At 37.9% G+C, this 21,133-nt stretch overlaps 1 protein-coding gene across 1 annotated transcript in view; it reads left to right on the forward strand.

The window, feature by feature from the left end:
- The first annotated feature begins 2,012 nt into the window (after positions 1-2,012).
- The window catches only part of LOC120534111 (suppressor of tumorigenicity 7 protein homolog), a 214,591-nt gene continuing 195,470 nt past the window's right edge, over positions 2,013-21,133 (forward strand). The window contains exon 1 of the mRNA XM_039761388.1: positions 2,013-2,426. Within this exon, the coding sequence (XP_039617322.1) occupies positions 2,174-2,426 (253 nt within the window). The 5' untranslated portion in view covers positions 2,013-2,173. The remainder of the gene's footprint in view (positions 2,427-21,133) is intronic.

The raw sequence follows: 21,133 nt of genomic DNA on the forward strand, positions 1-21,133 counted from the left end.
GTTAGTCTGGTCAACTATTGATTCATCTTGTATCTCATTATCATTTGGATACTAGTCAAAAAAAAAAAGTGATGGAATTAAAATGCAAGTCAATTAAAACTAAGTAAAAAAGTATATAATATTAACGGTAGTATTTGGTTACTAAATAGGAAAGTGGTTGGAAAGAAAACCTGCAGCTATAGTGTGGCCCTGAATGATTTCAGTTTGACACCCACACTTTATAAAAATTTTACATCTACAAAGGGAAGCAAGTCCCAGGCCGGGATAAATAAGGAAGGATGGCATGAGGAAAGGTATCTTGCCGTAAAAATCACCCTGAAATCTATAAAACATTGACCCCACAAAAAAATGGCAACAGTTAAGAAGAGGGAGGCTCACTGGGCACAAAACTGGAGCCCATTAAATCTTGGGGCACACTCACTCATGCACTGATCTGTAAATGTGCAATAGAATATACCTGTATGTGTGGGCACTTGAATGTATTAGTGCATGGTCCAGGACCAGGTCTTGCCATGTGCCCAATACTGCCAAGATAGGCTCAGTCCTTGAAAATCTTAAATAAATTAAATTGGCTTGAAAACAGGCTAATGGACTAATGGTCAGTAGAACATATTGTGAGGTGAAGGCAATCATTTGCTGACCTTTGTTTAAGGGAATGAGTGGGCTGGGGAGAAGAGTTTCTAATTGTAAGTGGTGGAAACACTTCTTAGGGCATGTGTTAAGGCTTAAGAGGGGGTAGAAGCACAAAGTGAGGCTGATTAGAAGTGAGGAGACTAAAAATGATGGGCAGTGGTAGCAAGTGAAGTTGATGAATACATAGTAGTAGCTGACAAAGGAAAGCTAACCAAGCTTTGATAAATGGTTATGGTTTGAGAGGGGTACACAGAGTCAATTTTACCTTCTTGACATCACATTGTAATCTAGGGGTCACATTAAACCTTCTCAAGCTGTATCATTTGTTCTTTCCTTCATGGTACTCTCAGGTACAATCAGTGCCAGATCTAACATTTTTTCTGTTCTAGGCAAAGTTGTAAATGCCGACCAACAACCCCCTTTGTTTTGAGTGGATCATCACCACAAGACCTGTATACTGAAATATGTAGCAGGGAGAAGGGATAGATAGCAAAGTATGGTGGGTTTGGATGCAAAACAGTGCATTTACGATTTGAGAATGTCAAGGAGAACAGTTGATTACTTACTGTGACATCTGTCTGTTTACAAGACAGTAAAATGCTCTTAAGGGTACCATTTTAGTAAACAAGTAGGATTTGGGACGCATTATTTTATCTATTTATCATATTTAACGTTTTTTACTGAAGAAAAACAAAACGTCACTAATACACTTTTTCATTAAATTATAACAGTTCTTTTCGGTCTATATTTAAACATCTACAGAAACATATACTGTACAACGATGGTGATAGTGTATGTCTTGTTATTTTTTTTCAAATAATGTAAAGCAGTATAATGTGGCAGTCATATTGCATGTCCGAATTTTCGTAGGTGTGTAATGATTAAAATAAATGTCGCCCCGAAACCCCACCCCCTCTAATTTGGCCGCCCTAGGCGCCCGCTTATTTCGCCTAAATTGTACAACCTGTTCTGGGTACGATAAGGCGTTTACGTTTATTGCCCGATCCCTTTTCCATTACTTTGACGCGGCGTCTATTTCTCCAGCGTCTGGCTGAGCCCTGGACGGGATGCCAGCCTAATTACAGGGCACAATCTTTCCTGCAGTCTTTTGACAGCATGCAGCCCAATGTAGGGCACGTGTAGCGAAAAAATGAGCACAACCCTTAAAACTCAAACGGACAGAATGTGCAATCACCATTTTTTTGGTGATAAACTCAAGCACAGTCACAGCAATTAAAAGGAAAAACGAAATCTTCTTATGGGGAAGCATCGTATTCACCATTTAAAGAGATAAACAATGCTGCACATCATGTGGACTCACCTCCCTTCCACATTTTTAATATCTCCACGCACTGACAGGGCGCAAACGACCGATCCTCCACCCCCGGATGCGCACGTGCCTTGGTCCCATCCAAGGAAACTGTCACGCTGGAAAACGCGCTACACTGGCACACGTGTTTCGATTCCCGCTCTCAGTTCCGCCCTGTATGCTTCGCTCAGTCTCGCGCATTGGCGCAGTCTGCGGTGTCCTTCGCCAGTGATGCTCTCCACCAGTCCAAATCCCGAGACACAGGCGAAAGAGTGCGGAGCCACGAGTGATCCCAGAATACACCGAGGGTTCGCGGCAGCAGAGAGCACTAACATGGCTGAAGCAGGGACTGGCTTGCTCGAGCAGCTCAAGTCGTGCATCGTCTGCTCTTGGACTTACCTCTGGACTGTCTGGTTCTTTGTTATGCTCTTTCTGGTGTACATCCTAAGGGTGCCGTTAAGGATCAACGACAATCTGACCACAGGTGAGCACCGCCGCCACACGTGGCACTACCTACGTAGGCAAAGTTTCTTACCTTTAAGTTGCAACTTTTTGCAGAGACACGTCTACACAGGCGAGCTGCTTACACGGCACTTCAGCGCTGGGCTTGGAGTAACCAAAGCCGGTGTATCGCGTCGTACTTTTGCTTTTTACATGGATTTGCCGCATTTCTCCAGGTAGTTGGTGTCGAACACAATTTATCGTGGTGTGTATATAAATGTTTTATATTTATGTGTATAAAATGGAACGTTGTAGACGCGGCCACATTCTGGATAACCGGGTCCTAAAGCCTGTCGAATTCGCAAACAGCTTAATAACAATAGCAACTTTTGGCTCCTTCAGTTCTTTGGTGTGAGATTTTAACTAGCAGTGTCCGACTGGCACTTTATACATCGGACGATTCACCTATTGTGCAGCACATTGTTAGAAAAAGTAAAAAGTGCTCAGAGTATTTTTTTATATCTAGCGCCAATCCCGTGAAGCGATGTAACCGTATACTCATCATTGGAACACGAACAATAGTTAATGAGAGATCAAGCAGTGTACTTGATGCAACTTTTAATCTTATGTTACATTTTCGGCATATCATTTCGAGTTACATTCATTTGCATGTGACTGTATTGAATCAATCTCCATGCAATATATGTGATGCAGAATGCATAGTCGGTGTTTTAAATATGTACTTGCCATCCTGTATCCAAACTTACTGCTACCCACTTTGCATGACTTTTACAGTATTGGATTAGTGTCTAGTGTTTGGCGTCTGTCTTCAGCAACGTTCCCTGAGTCTTCTCCCATTACTCTGCCTAGTTGCATCTCCATTGAACATGCTCGAACCGTCTAACTTGGCTCCTGTCGATCCAGAGGACCAGCGGTTTCTACTATGGGCTAGTATAGATCCAGCCAATCAGAATCTTGTGTATTAGTGTAGACTTCAAAAATTCAAGGTGCTGTATACAAAAAAAATCAGTTTGAGAGGCAGAGGAAGTGAGTACTGTAAATAATAATATTAAAAAAAAAAAAAAGCAAACCTTTGAAAAGGCCTGGCTATTTGAAAATATCCAGAAGACAAAACGATTTGAGTGTTTGGTTATTCTCAGATTTTGATCAGGAATATGGTTTGCACTGTACACATTTGATATGGAGAACTTTGAAACGTGGTTCACTAGGAAAGCAGTTTTGCATTTATTTATTTGCTTGTTGAGTGCCTCTTAAGTAGGCTGAATGTCATGTTAGACTATGTCCAGCACTAGTGTTGACTCCTCACTTGTGCCTGGTTATGCCAACAGAAACTCAAGGCCCACAGCACCTTAAGGTGGAGTTTGCTGGGTTAGGAATTGTATGTAATGTTTATTATGAGTGTGCCGAGTTATGGATCTGTGCCAGATCTAGGGCTGGTTCCTCCCTTGTGCTTGATGATGCTAGAATAGATACTGGCTCCCCATGACACTTAACTGGGTCAGCAGATTGGAAAATTAGTGGCCTTGTGTGTGTGTATATGTGCACTTGTATGTATAGATATAGGTGTTTACTTCTGTTTTTACATTTTATTTTCATAGTTAATTCAAAGCAGCTTTTAAATCTCAGTTTTTTTTCTATATTTCTGCACTGGCAGGTGAAGTGACTTGTTAAGAGTCGCATGCTATGCTTGGCTGCTGAAAACTGAATTGCCAACTCTATAGATTATGTCCAGTAACTTGCCCACAATTTCAACATCAAAATGAGGTGCTATTAGCCTATGGGAATTTGATTTTTTTTTTTTAAATCTAAATATATATATGAAAATTGTGTGCCACGGTTGTGATGTGGCTAGCATTACTGCTTCACTATCCAATGATTCCAATTAGAATTCTGCAGATTTTATCTGTGTGCCCAAAGACACGTGTGTTCGGTTAATTGGCATCTCTAAACTGGCACTGTGTTTGTTCTGCCTTCCACCTAAACTTACTTGCTGATGCCACCCACCTGGTGATCATGAATTGGTTTAAGAAGACTTGTTGTTTATTTCTCTAACTTAATAAATGTCATTTACTTCTTATGTGGCAAAAAAAAGTTACATGCATTTAAAGGGCACTTACAGTTTTAATTATTGAAGAATATAAATCTGATTTTTAACCTTTGTGTGCACTGAGGTATGTGGTAGTACAGTTTTACAAAGTTATTTTATAGGCGTGGATGTCTATCTTATCTTAAAGAGGGACACCACCCATATTTAAGTGTTCTTTGCTGTACTGATCCTTGCTTGCACATTCAGAGCGATGTATATTTATGCCTTCAATTAATGAGTTGGCTCTGCTGTTATGGTGTTCAGTTTGTTCCATGCTTACCTGTTTAAGTACCAGCTTGTGTTGTACGCTGTTCTCTTACACTGCCGTTTTTTCCTAAGATGTGCACTCATTGTTTCATGTAAGATGCCCATACTTTATTCAATTCCTAGGAGTACTAGGAATGATTTAGAACTAAGATCAATTGATCAGTGGCTTGTTTTAAATTCAAAATATCCAGTTCATATAGTCATTTTTGGGAGTTTCTCTCTCTGCCCTTTCTCAGAGTACAAAGTTGAATTGGAGAATGTACACAAATTTATATAGGAAGTAAAAATATTTATTGAGAATCGCTTTTAAAAAATTGCCGTTTTTGGGGCGGCACAGTAGCAGAATGGTTAGAGGTACTGCTTTATGGATTCAGGTTCCTGGGTTTTAATCTTCTGTCCAGTCATTTTCTTTGTGGGGTTTATATGTTTTCCAGTTGTCTGCACAGATTTTAATCTGGGTACTCTGGCATTTCCCTTACATCCCCAAAGGCACACAGGTTATATTAATTAGCAACTGTAAATTAACTTGAGGTTGTATTTACTCATTTGTTGACATTCATTGCACTCTCCGTCTGCCTGGAATGGGGTCTCTCTCTCTCTCTCTCTCACTCTCTCTCTCTGAATTTACTTTCCCAAGATTTCATTTTTTTCTTTCTTTAAAATTTTTTTATTATTTATTTACTTGTCATCATAGGGAGTCAAGGCTGTCAAAAACGGGGATTGTTAAAGCTGATTGAGTTATTCCTTGTGTGATTTTTTTTTTTGGACCATAAAAGAAATTATAATTGTTTGCGTGTGTGTGTGAGAGAGAGAGAATGAGAATGAGTCGACCTGTGATGGAATATTGCTCTGTTCTGGGCTGTTTCATGCCTTGCACTCACTGCTGCTAGGATAGGCTTTGATCTCCTGCCACCAGAAATCTGATTAATGTGTTTTGAGAATGACCGAAAAGTGTACAACTTCTCTCAGTAACAGATAATAGAAAGAAAGAGGTCGGGATGTTTCTTTTTTGGAATGGTCCTAAAACTCTTGATCATAGTCTTGTGATGGCTTTCAGTGCCATGTACTTTCACAGTCTTTGTGTGTTCATTTTTATTCAGCTTAAATTTATAGCAGTGAGCTATAGGGCTACCTGGTTTATCCATCCATCCATTGTCTAACCCGCTGAATCCAAATAGGGTCACAGGGGTCTGCTGGAGCCAATCCCAGCCAACACAGGGCACAAGGCAGGAACCAATCCTGGGCAGGGTGCCAACCCACCACAGGACACACACAAACACACCCACACACCAAGCACACACTAGGGCCAATTTAGAATCACCAATCCACCTAACATGCATGTCTTTGGATTGTGGGAGGAAACCGGAGCGCCCGGAGGAAACCCACGCAGACACGGGGAGAACATGCAAACTCCACGCAGGGAGGACCCGGGAAGCGAACCCGAGTCTCCTAACTGCGAGGCAGCAGCGCTACCACTGCGCCACCGTGCCGCCCCTACCTGGTTTATTTATGTATAAATACTCTTGTCACAAACTTTTTCTGTTTTGTAATTGAAAAATATGTTTTGTAAATAAAGTCAAAACTAGTAATCCAAATACTGTGGCATGCACATGTCTGAGTGTCCTTGCTTAAATTGTCTGTTAATGTGAATAATTAAGTGAGCAGAAGATTAACTGATCACAAAAAGGCATAACATTAAAGATGACACATTTCGTTTCAGCATTTTATGCAAGATATGTGTATTGTTTTTGTTTTGTACAATGAAAAAAAGAAAGGAGCACCATGCAAAAGTTTGGGCACCCCAATATATTTGAGGTCTTGGATAACTTTTGCCCAGGTCTCAGACTTTTATTAGCTCTTTAGAACTATGGCTTCTTTATAGTCATTGTTCGGAAACACCAGGTGATGCAAATTGCAAAGTTGTATGAAGTCTCTGACTCCTCAAACCTTGTCCCAACAATCGGCACCCATGCGCTCCTCTAAGCAGCTACCTAGCACTCTGAAAATAAAATAATTGATGCTTACAAAACAGGAGAAGGCTATAAGAACACAGCAAAGTGTTTTCAGGTAACTGCTTTCTCAGTTTGTAATGTTATCAAGAAATGGCAGTTAACAGGAATGGTGGAGGTGAAGTTGAGGTCAGGAAGACCAAGAATACTTTCTGAAAGAACTGGTCATTGGATTGCTAGAAAGGCAAATAAAACCCCCATATGACTGCAAAAGAGCTTCAGGAAGATTTATCAGACTCTGGAATGGCGGTGCAATTTTCTGCTGTGCAGTGACACCTGAACAAATGCAACCTTCATGGTAGAGTCTGCAAAAGAAAACCTTTCCTGTGTCCTAGCCACAAAATTCAGGACCTGAAGTTTGCAAATGAACATCTCCTCAAGCCTGATGCATTTTTTGACCGATGAAGTCAAAATAGAACGCTTTGGCCATAATTTGCAAAGGTATGTTCGGAGAGAAAAGGATGCCGAATTCCAGGAAAAGAACATCTCTCCAACTGTTAAGCATGAGGGTGGCTCGATCATGCTTTGTGCTTGTGTTGCAGTCAGTGGCACAAAGAACATATTATTGGTAGAGGAAAGAATGGATTAAAATAAATACCAGCAAATTCTGGAAGTAAAAATCACACCATCTGTAAAATATTTGTTATTAAAAAGTGAGGGTGGGTCCTACAGCAAAGTAATGATCTAAGAAACACCTCAAAATCTACAATAGAATACCTTAAGAGGTGCAAGCTGATGGTTTTGCCATGGCCGTCACAGTCCCCCAACTTAAACATCTTTGAAAATTTGTGGTTAGATCTCAAAAGAGCAGTGCATGCAAGATGGCCTAAGAATCTTACAGAATTAGAAGCCTTTTGCAAGGAGAAAGTTTAGATTTGAAAGACTCTTAGCTGCTTATTAAAACCATTTACAAGCTGTGATGCTTGCCAAAGGCAGTGTTACTAAGTACTGACCATGTCTGGTGCCCAAATGTTTGCTTCAGACCTTTTCTAACTTTTTTGGTATTTTGTACCTAGGAATGATGGAAATACAAATGTAATCTTGTTTAAAATATTAAATGTTTCATCTTTAACTTTATGCTTTTTGACAACCAGTTCTTCTTCTGCTCTTAACTATTCACAGTAACAGACATGTTAAGTAAGTTTTGCATGCCACTATATTACCCGAGTGCAACATAAATCCCATAGTTACATGGTTGTTCAGGGTGCTTGAATCCGTATCTAATTTAAACAATCATTTTTAAAACAGCTTTTGTAATAATGCACTCTTCAATCCATGTTTGCCAACAAGTGGCTTTTAATAGGTTTAGGACATTTTACTCTTGTGAAATTTATATTTGTATCAATAATGCAGGAAACATTAGCTGTTTGAAATTACTGAATATTAGCATTTAATGAATAAGGCAATTCAAATTTCAATTGTAATAAGCTAGTGATGCTTATTTTTTTTCTTTTTAATTTCTTTCACTCTTTTTACATTTGCCTCCACTTTTAAGGTTGCCTCTGTGAAATCACACTTCTGAATTACACAAAAATTTGTTTGCAAACAGTTTTTGTTGTGTTGTTTTCAAGGTACCTCACATAACTGATCAAATGTTTGGTATTTGATTATGCATGTGATCTCCTCCAGAATTAGCCATTGGATAAGATAAGCTTTAATTGCAGTAATGTATTTGTAATTGAAGACACTCCCCAGTTGCTTTGACACTATTCAAAAAACATCTAATATGTGTTCTTATTGCCTTTGTTACATCTTAGTTGGGTTGGTAGTTCCTTAGGCTTCACAAAACCAGCAGGCGCCAAAAATGTACTGTTTGCTAAGTTGTTTCTTGCAATGAAGTTTTCCTTTTTGGGAGCCCTAATAACTGCATCGTTGTGATTTCTGTGTTGGTGCTAGTCCTTTGGATATCACCAATGGAGCATAATAACAACATAATGACCTACAGTACATGTATGTCTGACAGACACTGACTCATAAATATTATTTTAGAACTAACATACAAATAAACTAAGTTCATCAATGTAGTAAATTAAAGGCTTGTATGTATAGAGACAGCCAATTTTGATTTAAACTTGTCTTTGTTTTTACTTGTTACAAATGTGTGGAGTCTGTATGTGCTGCCCTTGCTTACACATACTAAAGACACACAGGTTAGGTTAATGGATGACTCTACTGTAAATTGTGTATGACACTTGCACAGCAACGTTTGGGGTTCATTGTCAAGAGTTGGTACTCCTTTTGTTCTGGAAAAGGTACTTTCTTCAAGTAACCCTGAATTGAACTTCAGGTTGATTGACTGATAGGCAATGACAGCCACATTGATTACATGCAGAGAATAAGCGTGAACATTCAACTTGTATTTTTATGAGATGGAAATCTGTTTTGTTATCTCTATTTACCACTTTCAACTTTGGAACACAATGTTAAAATGGTTGTAAATCACAGCCAGTTGTTTACATCATTATTCTCTAAATTATGTAAAAATCATATATTTTTTTCTTCTGAGCATCTACCATAGTATGATAAAATGTGGCACTAATTAAAGTTGTTTTCATAGAGAAGTTACATTTTCCATTCTTTTTTTAATTGTGTGGAATCTTTGAATAAAAATTGTAATTCTTACAATTACAGTCATTGCCAGAGGTGTTATGATTAAGAATATTTTTTGTGTAATTTTTGCCGCGTTCAAATAAATTATGATTTGTTCTAAAATTGAGTCTCTTACAGTAGAGCTTTGAACTGTGTCTCAGGTCAAGAATATTATTAATATACTTTAAATTTATGGATTTTGTACCTAAAAAGTGAAGGTGGCAAATTATATGAAAAATGAGATTTTTACAAAATTAAGCTGTATTTTAATGAAGGACAGTTAGTCAGTTGACTAACATTATTTATTTTAAGGTTAAATTTACAAATTTTCTTAAACAGTAATTGCGCTCTCAGAAGTAGTGTACACAAAGTGAGATGATCTATCAGTTTTTACTGCAATGCTGTCCCAGCACTTTTATGTCTCTGGCTTTCAAATCTAAAACATAACTGACACAATATGACACTGTAGTATTTGCAGCAGACAGGGTTGATTGAGCCTTTGTTTTATACTGACTCCTTATTTTCATAATGTTAAATGCCAGCTCGTCACTTAAAATTTGATTTTGCTGTGAGTTTTGTTATTCAAGGATAAAAACCTGTAGCAAATGGACATAGTTAACGAACAATTTTATGTTGCTTGAAAACAAGACCCACCCATTTTTTTTAACCTTCTGATACAGTTCTAGGTTTGGGGTTGGGACTAGAAGAAATCATGCCTCTATGGGGCACTAGTCTATTGTAGAGCACACTTGTGTACATACAGTACATCCTGCTCAAGATCTTGGGATCTTTTAGGGTTAATGAGCAGTAACAGCTTCTTATCAATCCTCACTCCTGGGTACTCACTATTTGGTCTTTACACTTTAAGGAAAATGCAAAGAAATGTGAGTCACTAATAGCACTGTTCAGAGGCTGATTTCATAGCAATAACACAGACAGGTAGTAAATGTAAAGGCATGGCTGTACAAGCAAAGATTCTTGATCATCTGAGCAATGAAAAGTTTAAAAGTTGCAGGCAAGAAATGTCAACAATAGGGCAAGATCGGGGTGGTTCAAAACATGGAATGCAAACAGCAAGGAACCTCGTAAGGATAGATACTAAAAGTTGATTTGGCAACAGAATATCTAATGAATAATAGGAGCTTGCTTAAATAAGGCAACAAACAAGGCTAAAGATGCAAGATGAGTAGGTGTAAGTTCAAGTGGGCGGGAGGAGTGGCTAAGACTTACAGCTCATTTTAATAATTTTCTCATACTTTAAAATATATACATGCGTACTTCCTAAACTGTATCTTGCACACGCTTTGCATTCATCTTTGTCTGCAGACTTTTCCTGTTTTACTACTTTTTGACTAGTCTAGAAATAACATGTGCATCAGCATTTTGTGCATCTTTACACACTGACCACATTCTTGTTTTAAGTTAGTTTGTCCCCCATGCAGGGGGAAACATGAAAGATACAATCATGCCTAATTTATGATAATCTCTGTGTGGTCAAGTTTACTTTGTGAGAAAAAAGAAGTTAGTTGAAATCGAGAACTGAGAAATGGTATGAGGCTAAACCGTGTATAAGTATATAGGTCAAATGATGATCACTTTCAGGACTATTTGCTATACTTTGTTTCTTTGACCACCAGGTGTAATGTTGATCATTGTTAACTTAAGGGCAGTTTCTGCTTTTAATTGAACCAAATTATATAAAATGCTCTTTTCCCAACTTTCTATGTATTAATTCTCAAAAGTGTATATTTTCATTTTCTTTTGAATTTAAAAGGTGTATACTGTATATCGTGTGCATTTGTTTATTGTTTTACTGAATAATTTAAACAATACAGTAGTTGTTGTGCATATTGTATATTTTTATAACTGTGTACTGTATGATAACATACAAGTAACCATGAATTAATGTATATTTTGTAGCTTAGCCACCCAGCATATATAATTTTTTTTTTATTTTATTCAGTAAAAGTTTGTCTATACTGCTGGTCGGACTTGTTGCTCCTTTTAATTAGATTGTCAGTTCTTCTAGTTACAATAATACAATGGCCTACACACAATCGCCTGCATGTGTTCAGTGTGACGCAATTATATTCATTACTTAGAAAAAATGTAGGGTTAAAGAAAAAAAAGACTTAATTCTATTTACAAAACAAACATCCTTATTTAAAGACAGCACTATAGTAAGAAAATTGATATTGCAATTCAACAAACAATCATGTAGAATATTGTGCAATTAAGTATGAAGTACAAAAATGTTTAGGTAGTCACAGTGTAAACAGACTGAAACACAGCAACATAGCGGTTCTGGTGGCATGATTTCCATCATGGAATTTATTCAGTCCATCAGTTTCTCAGTCCAGGGTTCTATGTCCAGTCACTATTCAAAGAGTGGGTATGCAAGTGGTCCACTCCTGCAGTTACTTGGAGGTCCACATTAATGACAGATTGGACTAGTCTCGGAACACAAAGGAACTATATAAGAAAGGGTAGAGCAGGCTCTTTTTCCTTAGTCGATTGCTTTCCTTTAATGTGGGAAGTGAAGTATTTCACATCTTGTTCAATTGTGTAATTGCTGGTGCGAATTTCTATGCTGTGGTGTGCTGGGCTGGTAACATCATTTCAGGAGAGGCCCACAGAATCGCCAGGCTAACTAAAAGGGCAAGCTCAGTTATAGCATGCACTCTGGACCTCCAGCGGTAGTAGTGAAGGAGAGAATAAAAACAAATCTGAGTGCCATTATGAACAATACTGCATATACTCTCTCTAACACACTAACACTGAGTACTTTCATCCAATGAATCATTCAGTGCATCCCCAAATACTACTGGAGCTCCTTTATACCAATACATCTGCATAATGCCTCACTGTGACTGTGACAGTCAAGTTAGAACTTTTCTTTCTTTTTAATTCTCTTGGTTTACTGTATATTCATTACGGTGTGTTCAGACCAAAGTGTGTGTATATGTGTGTATATTTTATTTATTCATGCCCTTATTATTTTTATTTAAAGAGCTTCTGAAAAAAGACAGCTTTTCCCCTGGGGACAAATAAATATCTGTCTGTCTATCTAGTTTATATTGCACCTCTATTAGTACTACTTTAGTGATGTTTCATTCTGTGTGTTTTGAAAATTCATATTTTATTCTCGTATGTTCTTGGTGGCAGGTAGGGATATATTTTGACAAATCTGCTACCTCTTTGCCATAAGCCATCATTGTGGATTATCCCTATTAATGTGGTGTCATGTACAAATGTTGTGATATTGCTGTTAGTTTGTTTGGTGGGGAACAGCAGTACTGAAGGGAGAGCAATAGTCTGTAAATTACCTCTCCACATAGTTATTATATGTGCAAAGAGTCTGCACATCAGGAAATTGCTTGGTGGTGCCACCTTGGATTACTAGCAATTAAACCGCAACATCACTTGTACTATAGCGCACATGAATATTGTACAGCCTAACAACATTAATTTTATATAGCCCTCTTCTAGATCATATGTCATTTTGAGTTCAGACAGATTGTACAACGTTTTCATTTTTTGACAATATGGGTATAGCCATGTTAAATTGCTCAGGGCCACACAATAGGTCAGAGATTACAATTAAACTGACAATATTATAGTTTGCACTCCACTTACTCATTCACAGTACCATACTTTCTGGCTAGATTCCTTCAGCTGGCAAAATTTGGCTGACATACCTGTACAGTGGTTGCACTGCTGTCTCAAAGCTCCAGGGTGGTTGGTTTCAGTAGTGGCCTGGTCATGGCTTGTATAGAGACTGCACATTCTCCAGTATCCCAAAGACATGCTGTATAATTTGCTGAACTGGCCTGGTAAGAATGAGTGTAAGTATATGTGTGCATAGCCAACGATGGACTGGTACTCTGGTTAAAAGTTGGGGTTCCCGCCTTATACTGGATAGGTTCAAGATAGGCTCTGGCCTTCTGTAGCCATATATTGGGTTACACTGGTCAGAATATAGGATCATGGAGGAGGGATATCTTGAAGTGTCTGCAAAAGTAAAGATTCACAACTTTTTAGTTCAGTATGTATGAGTGGCTGCATTGTTTCATCTCCCACACACATAATCAATACTTGTTACACTTATGCTTTTGCACTTTTGGCTTCTGGGCCTCCTTAGTTATGGTGCAGTGAACTACAAAACATTTTCAAAGACCGATTGCAAAAATAAAACTGAAAAAAATTCAAAGCTATACAACAACACTGTGAATTTGGATAGCTGAACTTAAAATTGGGAGTGTTTGAACATGGATGAAATTCAAACCTGTTGGGGTAAAAAATAAGACTAAACATTTCAAAAGCATTAGGGATTAATAACTCTTTAACAAGAAGCCTCTTAATATGGTAGCAAAAGAGGCTGGATACATAACCTTGTGGAAATGTACCATTTGTATACCAATTAAGTGCTGTATCTCAAATGTAACTGAATCTATCCTCCTGGATGCTTTTAAGTTAAAAATTTTAAACATTTTCTTGGGTTTTTGCTTTCAAAATATTTAAGGTTTTTACCTAGACCCATAAGATATACTGTATAATTTATCTTTTTAGATATTCACAGAAGAGACATACAATGTAACTGCTATAAAGATCTCAACAATATTCTTGCTGGACTTTCTATTGTCTTCAGTCACTAAATACAGAAATCATTGATTTCTTGCAGAAACTAAGCCTTGCAGTGGATTTTTACAGATCATAGGTGCAGTCACAATGAATTGTTAGTTCTTCTTTAACGTTTTAGTGTGCAAAAGGGAACTATTTACAGAGATTGTAATCACTTGGAGAGAACCCAAAGGCCAAGCCGGATGTTGTCATAGTAGGTCCTTAAAATTTAAGTTAAAAAGTTACACTTGTAAAGGAGAAAATATATAGGCCTGCTTTGTACAAATAAAATTTTTGTGCTTTATGGATAAAAAGTGTAGATAGAGCTAGATACTGCAAACTTTTGGAGAGATGCAATCAATTCTACCATCAATGAGTGCAAATTAAGAACCAGTGCTAGATGATATTGCATATTTCCACTCCATCACAACGGGTCTTTTCAGAGCCTTTAACATATTTTAAACTGTGAGATGAAATACATTAAATCATGGATAAAAATGCAAATTGCATGGTAGGGCATACACCTCATGGTGCTGAGCCAAGGACAAAGCATCATGATGTGCCAAGCCTGACTGTGCTAGCATGCCACCCTTTTTCTATGGCACTACTTGTCAGTTCTCTGAGACGTGATCCTACTCGCCCACATCCATGTAAGTGCAATTTGCAGTTGCCGTGAAAAAGAACCTTGTGTCATTCCTAGAAACTGAAATGCATGTTACAGTCATGTCAGTTTAGGTGAACGCACACAGCACAGAGCTGCAGGCAGCACATATGTTAATGTTTGGGTTGCACCATCTGTGCAAGCCAGTACATCAGGAGTGGGAGTGAGTTAAAAAAGAAAATGATGACAGAAAACTTTGGGGTTGGAATCGGAGTTACTGAAGAAGACATGCCAATGGACACAGCCCAAGGCTATTGTTGAAAGGTCTAAGGAATTCAGCGTTTTTTAAAGTCCAACAACAAGCAGATTAGCGTGCACTGCAAATTTACTTTGTGTTCTCCTATAAAGCTTTAAGATGTTAGTTTTAGATTTAAGAGATTAGAATTTTAGAATTAAGATTTTATTTTTTTGGAGTTGACCAACACATTTAGTGTATGCTCTGGTAAAATCTAAAAACCTTTGACTGGTCAGAATTGAGATTTTTTATTTTTTATAATATACAGTAATCCCTCCTCGATCGCGGGGGTTTCGTTCCAGACCCCCCCGCGATAGGTGAAAATCCGCGAAGTAGAAACCATATGTTTATATGGTTATCTATACTAATAAAAGGCAAAGCCCTGACTGACTCACTCACTGACTAACTCACTGACTCATCACTAATTCTCCAACTTCCCATGTGGGTGGAAGGCTGAAATTTGGCAGGTTCATTCCTTACATCTTCTTTACAAAAGTTGGGCAGGTTTCATTTCGAAATTCTACGCGTAATGGTCATAACTGGAAGGTATTTTTCTCCATTTACTGTAATGGAGTTGAGCTCGTAGGCCGTGGGGGGCGGAGTTTCGTGTGACATCATCACGCCTCCCACGTAATCACGTGAACTGTCAAAGCAGTAAGTAGAAAACAAGGAAGAGCTCCAAAAAGCGCTGAAGAAAACATGCATTATACAATTGAGAAGGCAGCGAAACAATAAGAAGCGAGTGACTAACACATACAACCATATTCATGAGTGCAGCTACTTAGGAAACAAAGCACGGTGTAAACCTAAAGTTTAAATTAAGTTCATATACAGGCTGCCGCTGGCGTTTATCATGCCCACGGCTAATATGGGATACAAATTTAATGAGAGGACGCAGGATGTAAACGAGAGTTTTGATCACTTTGTAACTAAGTTAAAATTGCAGGTGAAGGGCTGTGCTTATGCAAATTTCGAGAGACTGTTTTTGTGGGGGGATTGACAGTTAAGGCGGGTGGGGGAGTCACGTCATCATCTCCCCTCCCATTCACCTTATTTCACTCTGAGCTGAGCTCCGCAGCTAACGCAGTCTTGCGGAACCAACTTTGTGACGCTGCCACCAAATACTCACAGAAAAATCCACAAGTTAATACACACGCTGTCTCTAGAGTTTCTCCACACTCTGAATCCTCCAGGCACTACTTATAAAAGTTTACATTGACAATCGTGTTACGTTATTTTTAAAATGTTTCCTTTTCTTAGCACAAGCACAGCTGAGAAGCTTCGATGCATGTGCTCCATAACGCGTTAAAAATAATGCATTTAATCACACTTTGCATTACAAGCAAAGGGGAACTTCTCTCAATGCATGATTTCCTGATTCCTAATATATATAATATGCCAGCAACACTCATGACAAAACAATTACATTGTCAATCATGTTACGTTATTATTAAAATGTTTCTTTTTCATTACTTCTTTAACACACTACTTCTCCGCTGCAAAGCGCGGGTATTTTGCTAGTGTGTGTATATATATATATATATATATATATATATATATATATATATATATATATATATATATATATATATATATACACACACAGTTGTTTAAGCATTAGGTGTGTTCTGCGTGCAAAAGTCCTTGTAGCACTCACTGTGGTTCCTGTTTAAAGTGACCCCATCTGCCGTTTTCTTATTTGGACCTGTATCCATACTGCAAAAAGTGTGCAGAAACCTTGCAGCACACACTGTGTCCTGAGCAAAAGTTTTGTCACTGAATTGATGAGGGTTTTGTACGGAAGTGTGTTAGGGCCTCGGTGAAGGAAAGAAATATATGGACAAAGTGAATAAAAAAAATTAGATGTCGAGATGTTGACTTTATTCTCGACATTTCCATTTTAATCTTGATGCTTATGACAAGAATAAAGTTGACATGTTGCTACATAATTTATGACGGGGTTTGAGAAAATCTAGTAAATTAAACATTCATTTTAAGATGAAGTTTAGTTTACGATGTTCTACTTTAATGACAAGCTACGAGAATAAAGTCAACATGTCAAATTTAATCTTGAGATAAACGGCGAGAATAAAGTAGAAATGTCGAGGTTAAAGTGGAAATGTCGAGAATGCGTACCTGTCGTAGTGCAAGTATCCAACAGGCTCTACCTTTCCCACTCAAAAGTCTTATTCATAGGTTCTTTAAATTTTTTTCAAACTTTTACCAACATGAGCAAAAGAAGTGTTCAGAAAACAACACTGCTCAGTTATTTCATAAAAGAAACGTCACAAATTAATGAAGGTGAGGTGTCAACTCCTCATGTGGCAATTTCAGAGAAAGACATTGCAGTGGCTGGTCCATCAGGGGAAGTCTCTTCAGCACACACTCTGCCAATTGATAAATCTAGAAATCATAGAAAATGTTATGTGGTGCTCATTGTGTATGAAATACTCAAACAAACGCCCCCCAAGGAGGGTTACTTTGTGATGAAACCATAGATATCTTAGATGTAAAACAATTAATTATTTACATTAAATATGTTTGCCAGGTCACTAAAGAGGTCATAATTAGTTTTGTATCAACCTGCAATATGATTGATGGCAAAGCGGAGACTATAACCAACATACTGAGTGAGACTATGGACACTCTAGGCTTGAAAACTGCTAATCTGGTTGGACTAGGGTCAGATGGAGCAGCTGTTGTGATTGGGAAACAGAAAGGTGTGGCAAAACTGCTTAGAGATCAAACATCTGGACTCTTGGTCAACTGCCACTGTGTAAACCGCCGATTGGCCCTTGCATGTGCCCAAGCAGCAGCAGCTGCTGTTCCTTATTTAACAAAACTGAACATCTTAAGGCAGCTATTCTATTTATTCCAAAATTATTCTGTTAGGATGGCTGGTTTAACGGAAATTCAAAATATTCTGAATATTCCCCAGATTAAGCTGAAAATGGCCAGTGACCCTAGATGGCTGTCTGAAGTCTTTACAGGAAAGTCACTACGACAGTGTATGATGAGTTGATCTCCTTGGAGGGCCCAGATCCTGGGGACTTTGATTATGGGAAAGCTGCAGACAACTGGGCCTCTACGAAGAAAAGAAAAATAAATATTTAGCTGAAGACACCTTCTGCATATGCAAGTTGGCTTTGAAGAATAATTTTTAATTTTTCTTCATTAGGTTTCCTATACTTTTTTTTTCATTGTTTTCACTTCCCAACAGCGACAATACTTGTGCCTCTTGGTTTATTTCATAACAATTGTTATTTAAAATTTTTGTTAGGGTTGCAGGATCCTGAATTGGATACTACTTAAATTTAATAAAAATATTCTGGCACAAGTGTTAAACCTTAAAAAAGGAAGTCATTTTGAGCTTTGGAAAATAATTAATGATAATTAACTAATAAAAATAGTGCCCATTTAATTTTCCCCGCCACCACATTTCCCCATCCCGCACCACACGGCTGCTTTTTCTTGCCACCCGGGTGGAAAAAATTTCTGGGGAGAACACTGAATTATGCCATCCTTTCAGGGTTTTGCCCATCCCAGCAAGCATTGTGTGGGAGGCAGGGGCAAATCCTGAATGCCAGCACATTGAATGGTGAATACGAGCAAAACGCACACTAGCAGGGTCAATATAGCATAACAAAACCCCATATCCTACATGACTTTGAAAGGACACTGAAGCACGCTGAGTAAACCCACCAGAAAAACATGCAAAATCAAAGCAGGGAACACCCGGGACCCTTTTGCTGTGAGGCAGCAGTGCAACCTCCACGCTACTGTGCCCCCACATGATTAATACATGGTTTAATGCATTTCATCATAAAAATTATATCAATTACTCTCTTGGCATTCTGAATGTTCAGGGAGCAGGAATATCATGACATTAATGTATTCTGTGTGCTGCATGTGCCTCCTCTTAGTGCAACAGCAAGTGAGTTTAAGTAGCACAAAGCGATTAACATGGCCCGGGGAACACTTCACACAAAGCATTTAATGTGCTACATTAACTTATGAAGGGATTTGAGATAATCTAGTAAATTTAAATATTCATTTTAAGATGAAGTTTAGTCTACAATGTTCTACTTTAATGACAAATTACGAGAATAAAGTCGACATGTCGACTTTAATCTCGACATAAAAAGCGAGGATAAAGTAGAAATGTCGAGGGTAAAGTCAACATGTTGAATTTATTCTTGTCATAAGCGTTGACAATAAAGTCAGCATTTTGTCACACTATTACACAGTACCCAGGTACATTACACAGTATTGGAAAAAAATTAAAACAAATACAACTTAGCTTGCAGTAGTATCCAGTAGTATAGAAACAGTATTCACAGATTTGAATATAACGGTCCACATCCCACCTTTTAAAACCAAAATATCTCCAGGCAACGGACGTGACTCCTTTTTTTCGGCTAAAGTTCTTCTGTGTCATCATGTTCCACTTTATCATCTGCTACAGCTTCAGTTTTGGAATGTTCTCTGTCCATTTTCACCGTGCAGTACTTCCACTACTGCATGTACTCCGTTGCATACGTGTTTAGCGGTATAGCAGTGAAAAGGTCCCCCCTTAAACAGTTTCCCGCCATGCCACATTCCGAACATTGTTTAGGCAATTTAAACCGATGTTGCGGTATAAGAGAAATCCATATCATAACAAAAATAAAAAAAACGTTTTTTGGTGTGAACCGGTGTACCACCCAGCACTTGTGTAATGTCAGTAGTCTTCACTCCTAAAGATGTGTGATCCTGAGCAAGTCACTTAATCTGCCTGTCTTCCATCTATTAAGTTATAAACTGTTTAACATATCCTGATCTTGTAAGCTACCTTGGATAAAGACAGCAGTGAAATCATCAGCATTTGAATTTGGGTCCTGCATTGCCGCCTCATATTATGGCCAAAATACAAAATAATATTTACCAAGAAATTCTTTGACACACATTTATATGTCTTCTTTGATTTAGAATAACAGTGACAATTTTTGCAAATCGGTGCAATTGTGTGCAGGTAAAACTCTGCTAGATTTTCTAGCATCAGTACAAATACTGGCAAAGGCCGCTTTGTGTTTGAGAACACCTGTGACCCTTCAGTCTTTTAAGAATTATGTTGAGGTTATTTAAACTTGTGCTTCTACTCCATTCTAGGCCAGGCACATCTGGCAGGCTCTCTATACTCCTACTTTTAAAAGGCCCTGAGTGGCAATCTTCTGTTCTTTGATTCTAAAAGCTTCCTCAGGCACATAAGGCTCTTTTCTTTGGCAACTGTAGACTGAAAGTATAAGACTGCTACCTTGTCAGGCAGTAAGGATTCAGAGGAATGTGTTTTGTACAAAACTGAAGCAGTGGCTGTAAAATCAAACCATTTCCATTTGCAACATTAAAGTTTAACTGTCTCTGGCACCAGGATAAAGTATTGTATTTGTTTACCAAACTTTTTTTTTTTTTTTTTCACGATTTGGTACAGGTTAAAATCAAGTTACTAGATTAGTTTTAAATTTCATCTACATTGTGCTCTTTCTGTATTGAGACAGTTAAGTGTTATATAAGTTTGAAATCCAGAATGCTTATGCTTTGCCTGTAAAACTGTATGTTGTTGATTTCACAACATTTTTTTTTTCTGCCACAATACAAATTTTTCCTACCTTCTATTTTTGGCTACTTTGGCTAAATTATTACTGCTAATATGTGCCAGCTTTCCAGTATTTGAATGTTCTTTTTTGGCTTTAGTCTTTATTTTTATAAACTATGAAGAAGTTGGCCTACATACTTTCACATAATAGAAAGTGTGTTTGGGTGGAGCAATTAGATTTGTTTATTCCATACTTGGATTGGGTTCAAGTGCTACTGGCCCACTAAATGTGTTCTTAAAGCCTTAGTTTGATGTATGGTGTAACTTGAGGGTCTGACATGCATGCTTTTTTCACATTCCTTGCAGCATGTGACTTTTTTTTTTTTTTTTTTGTAGCACTGAGGGGAATAGTAATCTAAGTCTGATTAGGATTCCATCAAAATAGTGTCTTATGTGTGGTGCCTGTGAACAGATTAGAGTAGCCTCCCATTATTAAATAAAATTTTTTGGATTTATACTTTTTAACTCTTTGTAATAACTCAACAGCATTTGAACATGGCAGAAGCAAATGCTTTGCAAAGCATTTCAGAAGAACCAGTCAAAAGTTTGGTGACCTCATTAGACTTCGCTTATAGCAGCAATTACACACAAAATACTGTTTTAAATGTATCTAATAGGGCATTTTTTTCT

The sequence above is a fragment of the Polypterus senegalus genome, chromosome 8 (assembly GCF_016835505.1).
Source record: "Polypterus senegalus isolate Bchr_013 chromosome 8, ASM1683550v1, whole genome shotgun sequence".
Classification (NCBI taxonomy): Eukaryota; Metazoa; Chordata; class Cladistia; order Polypteriformes; family Polypteridae; genus Polypterus; species Polypterus senegalus.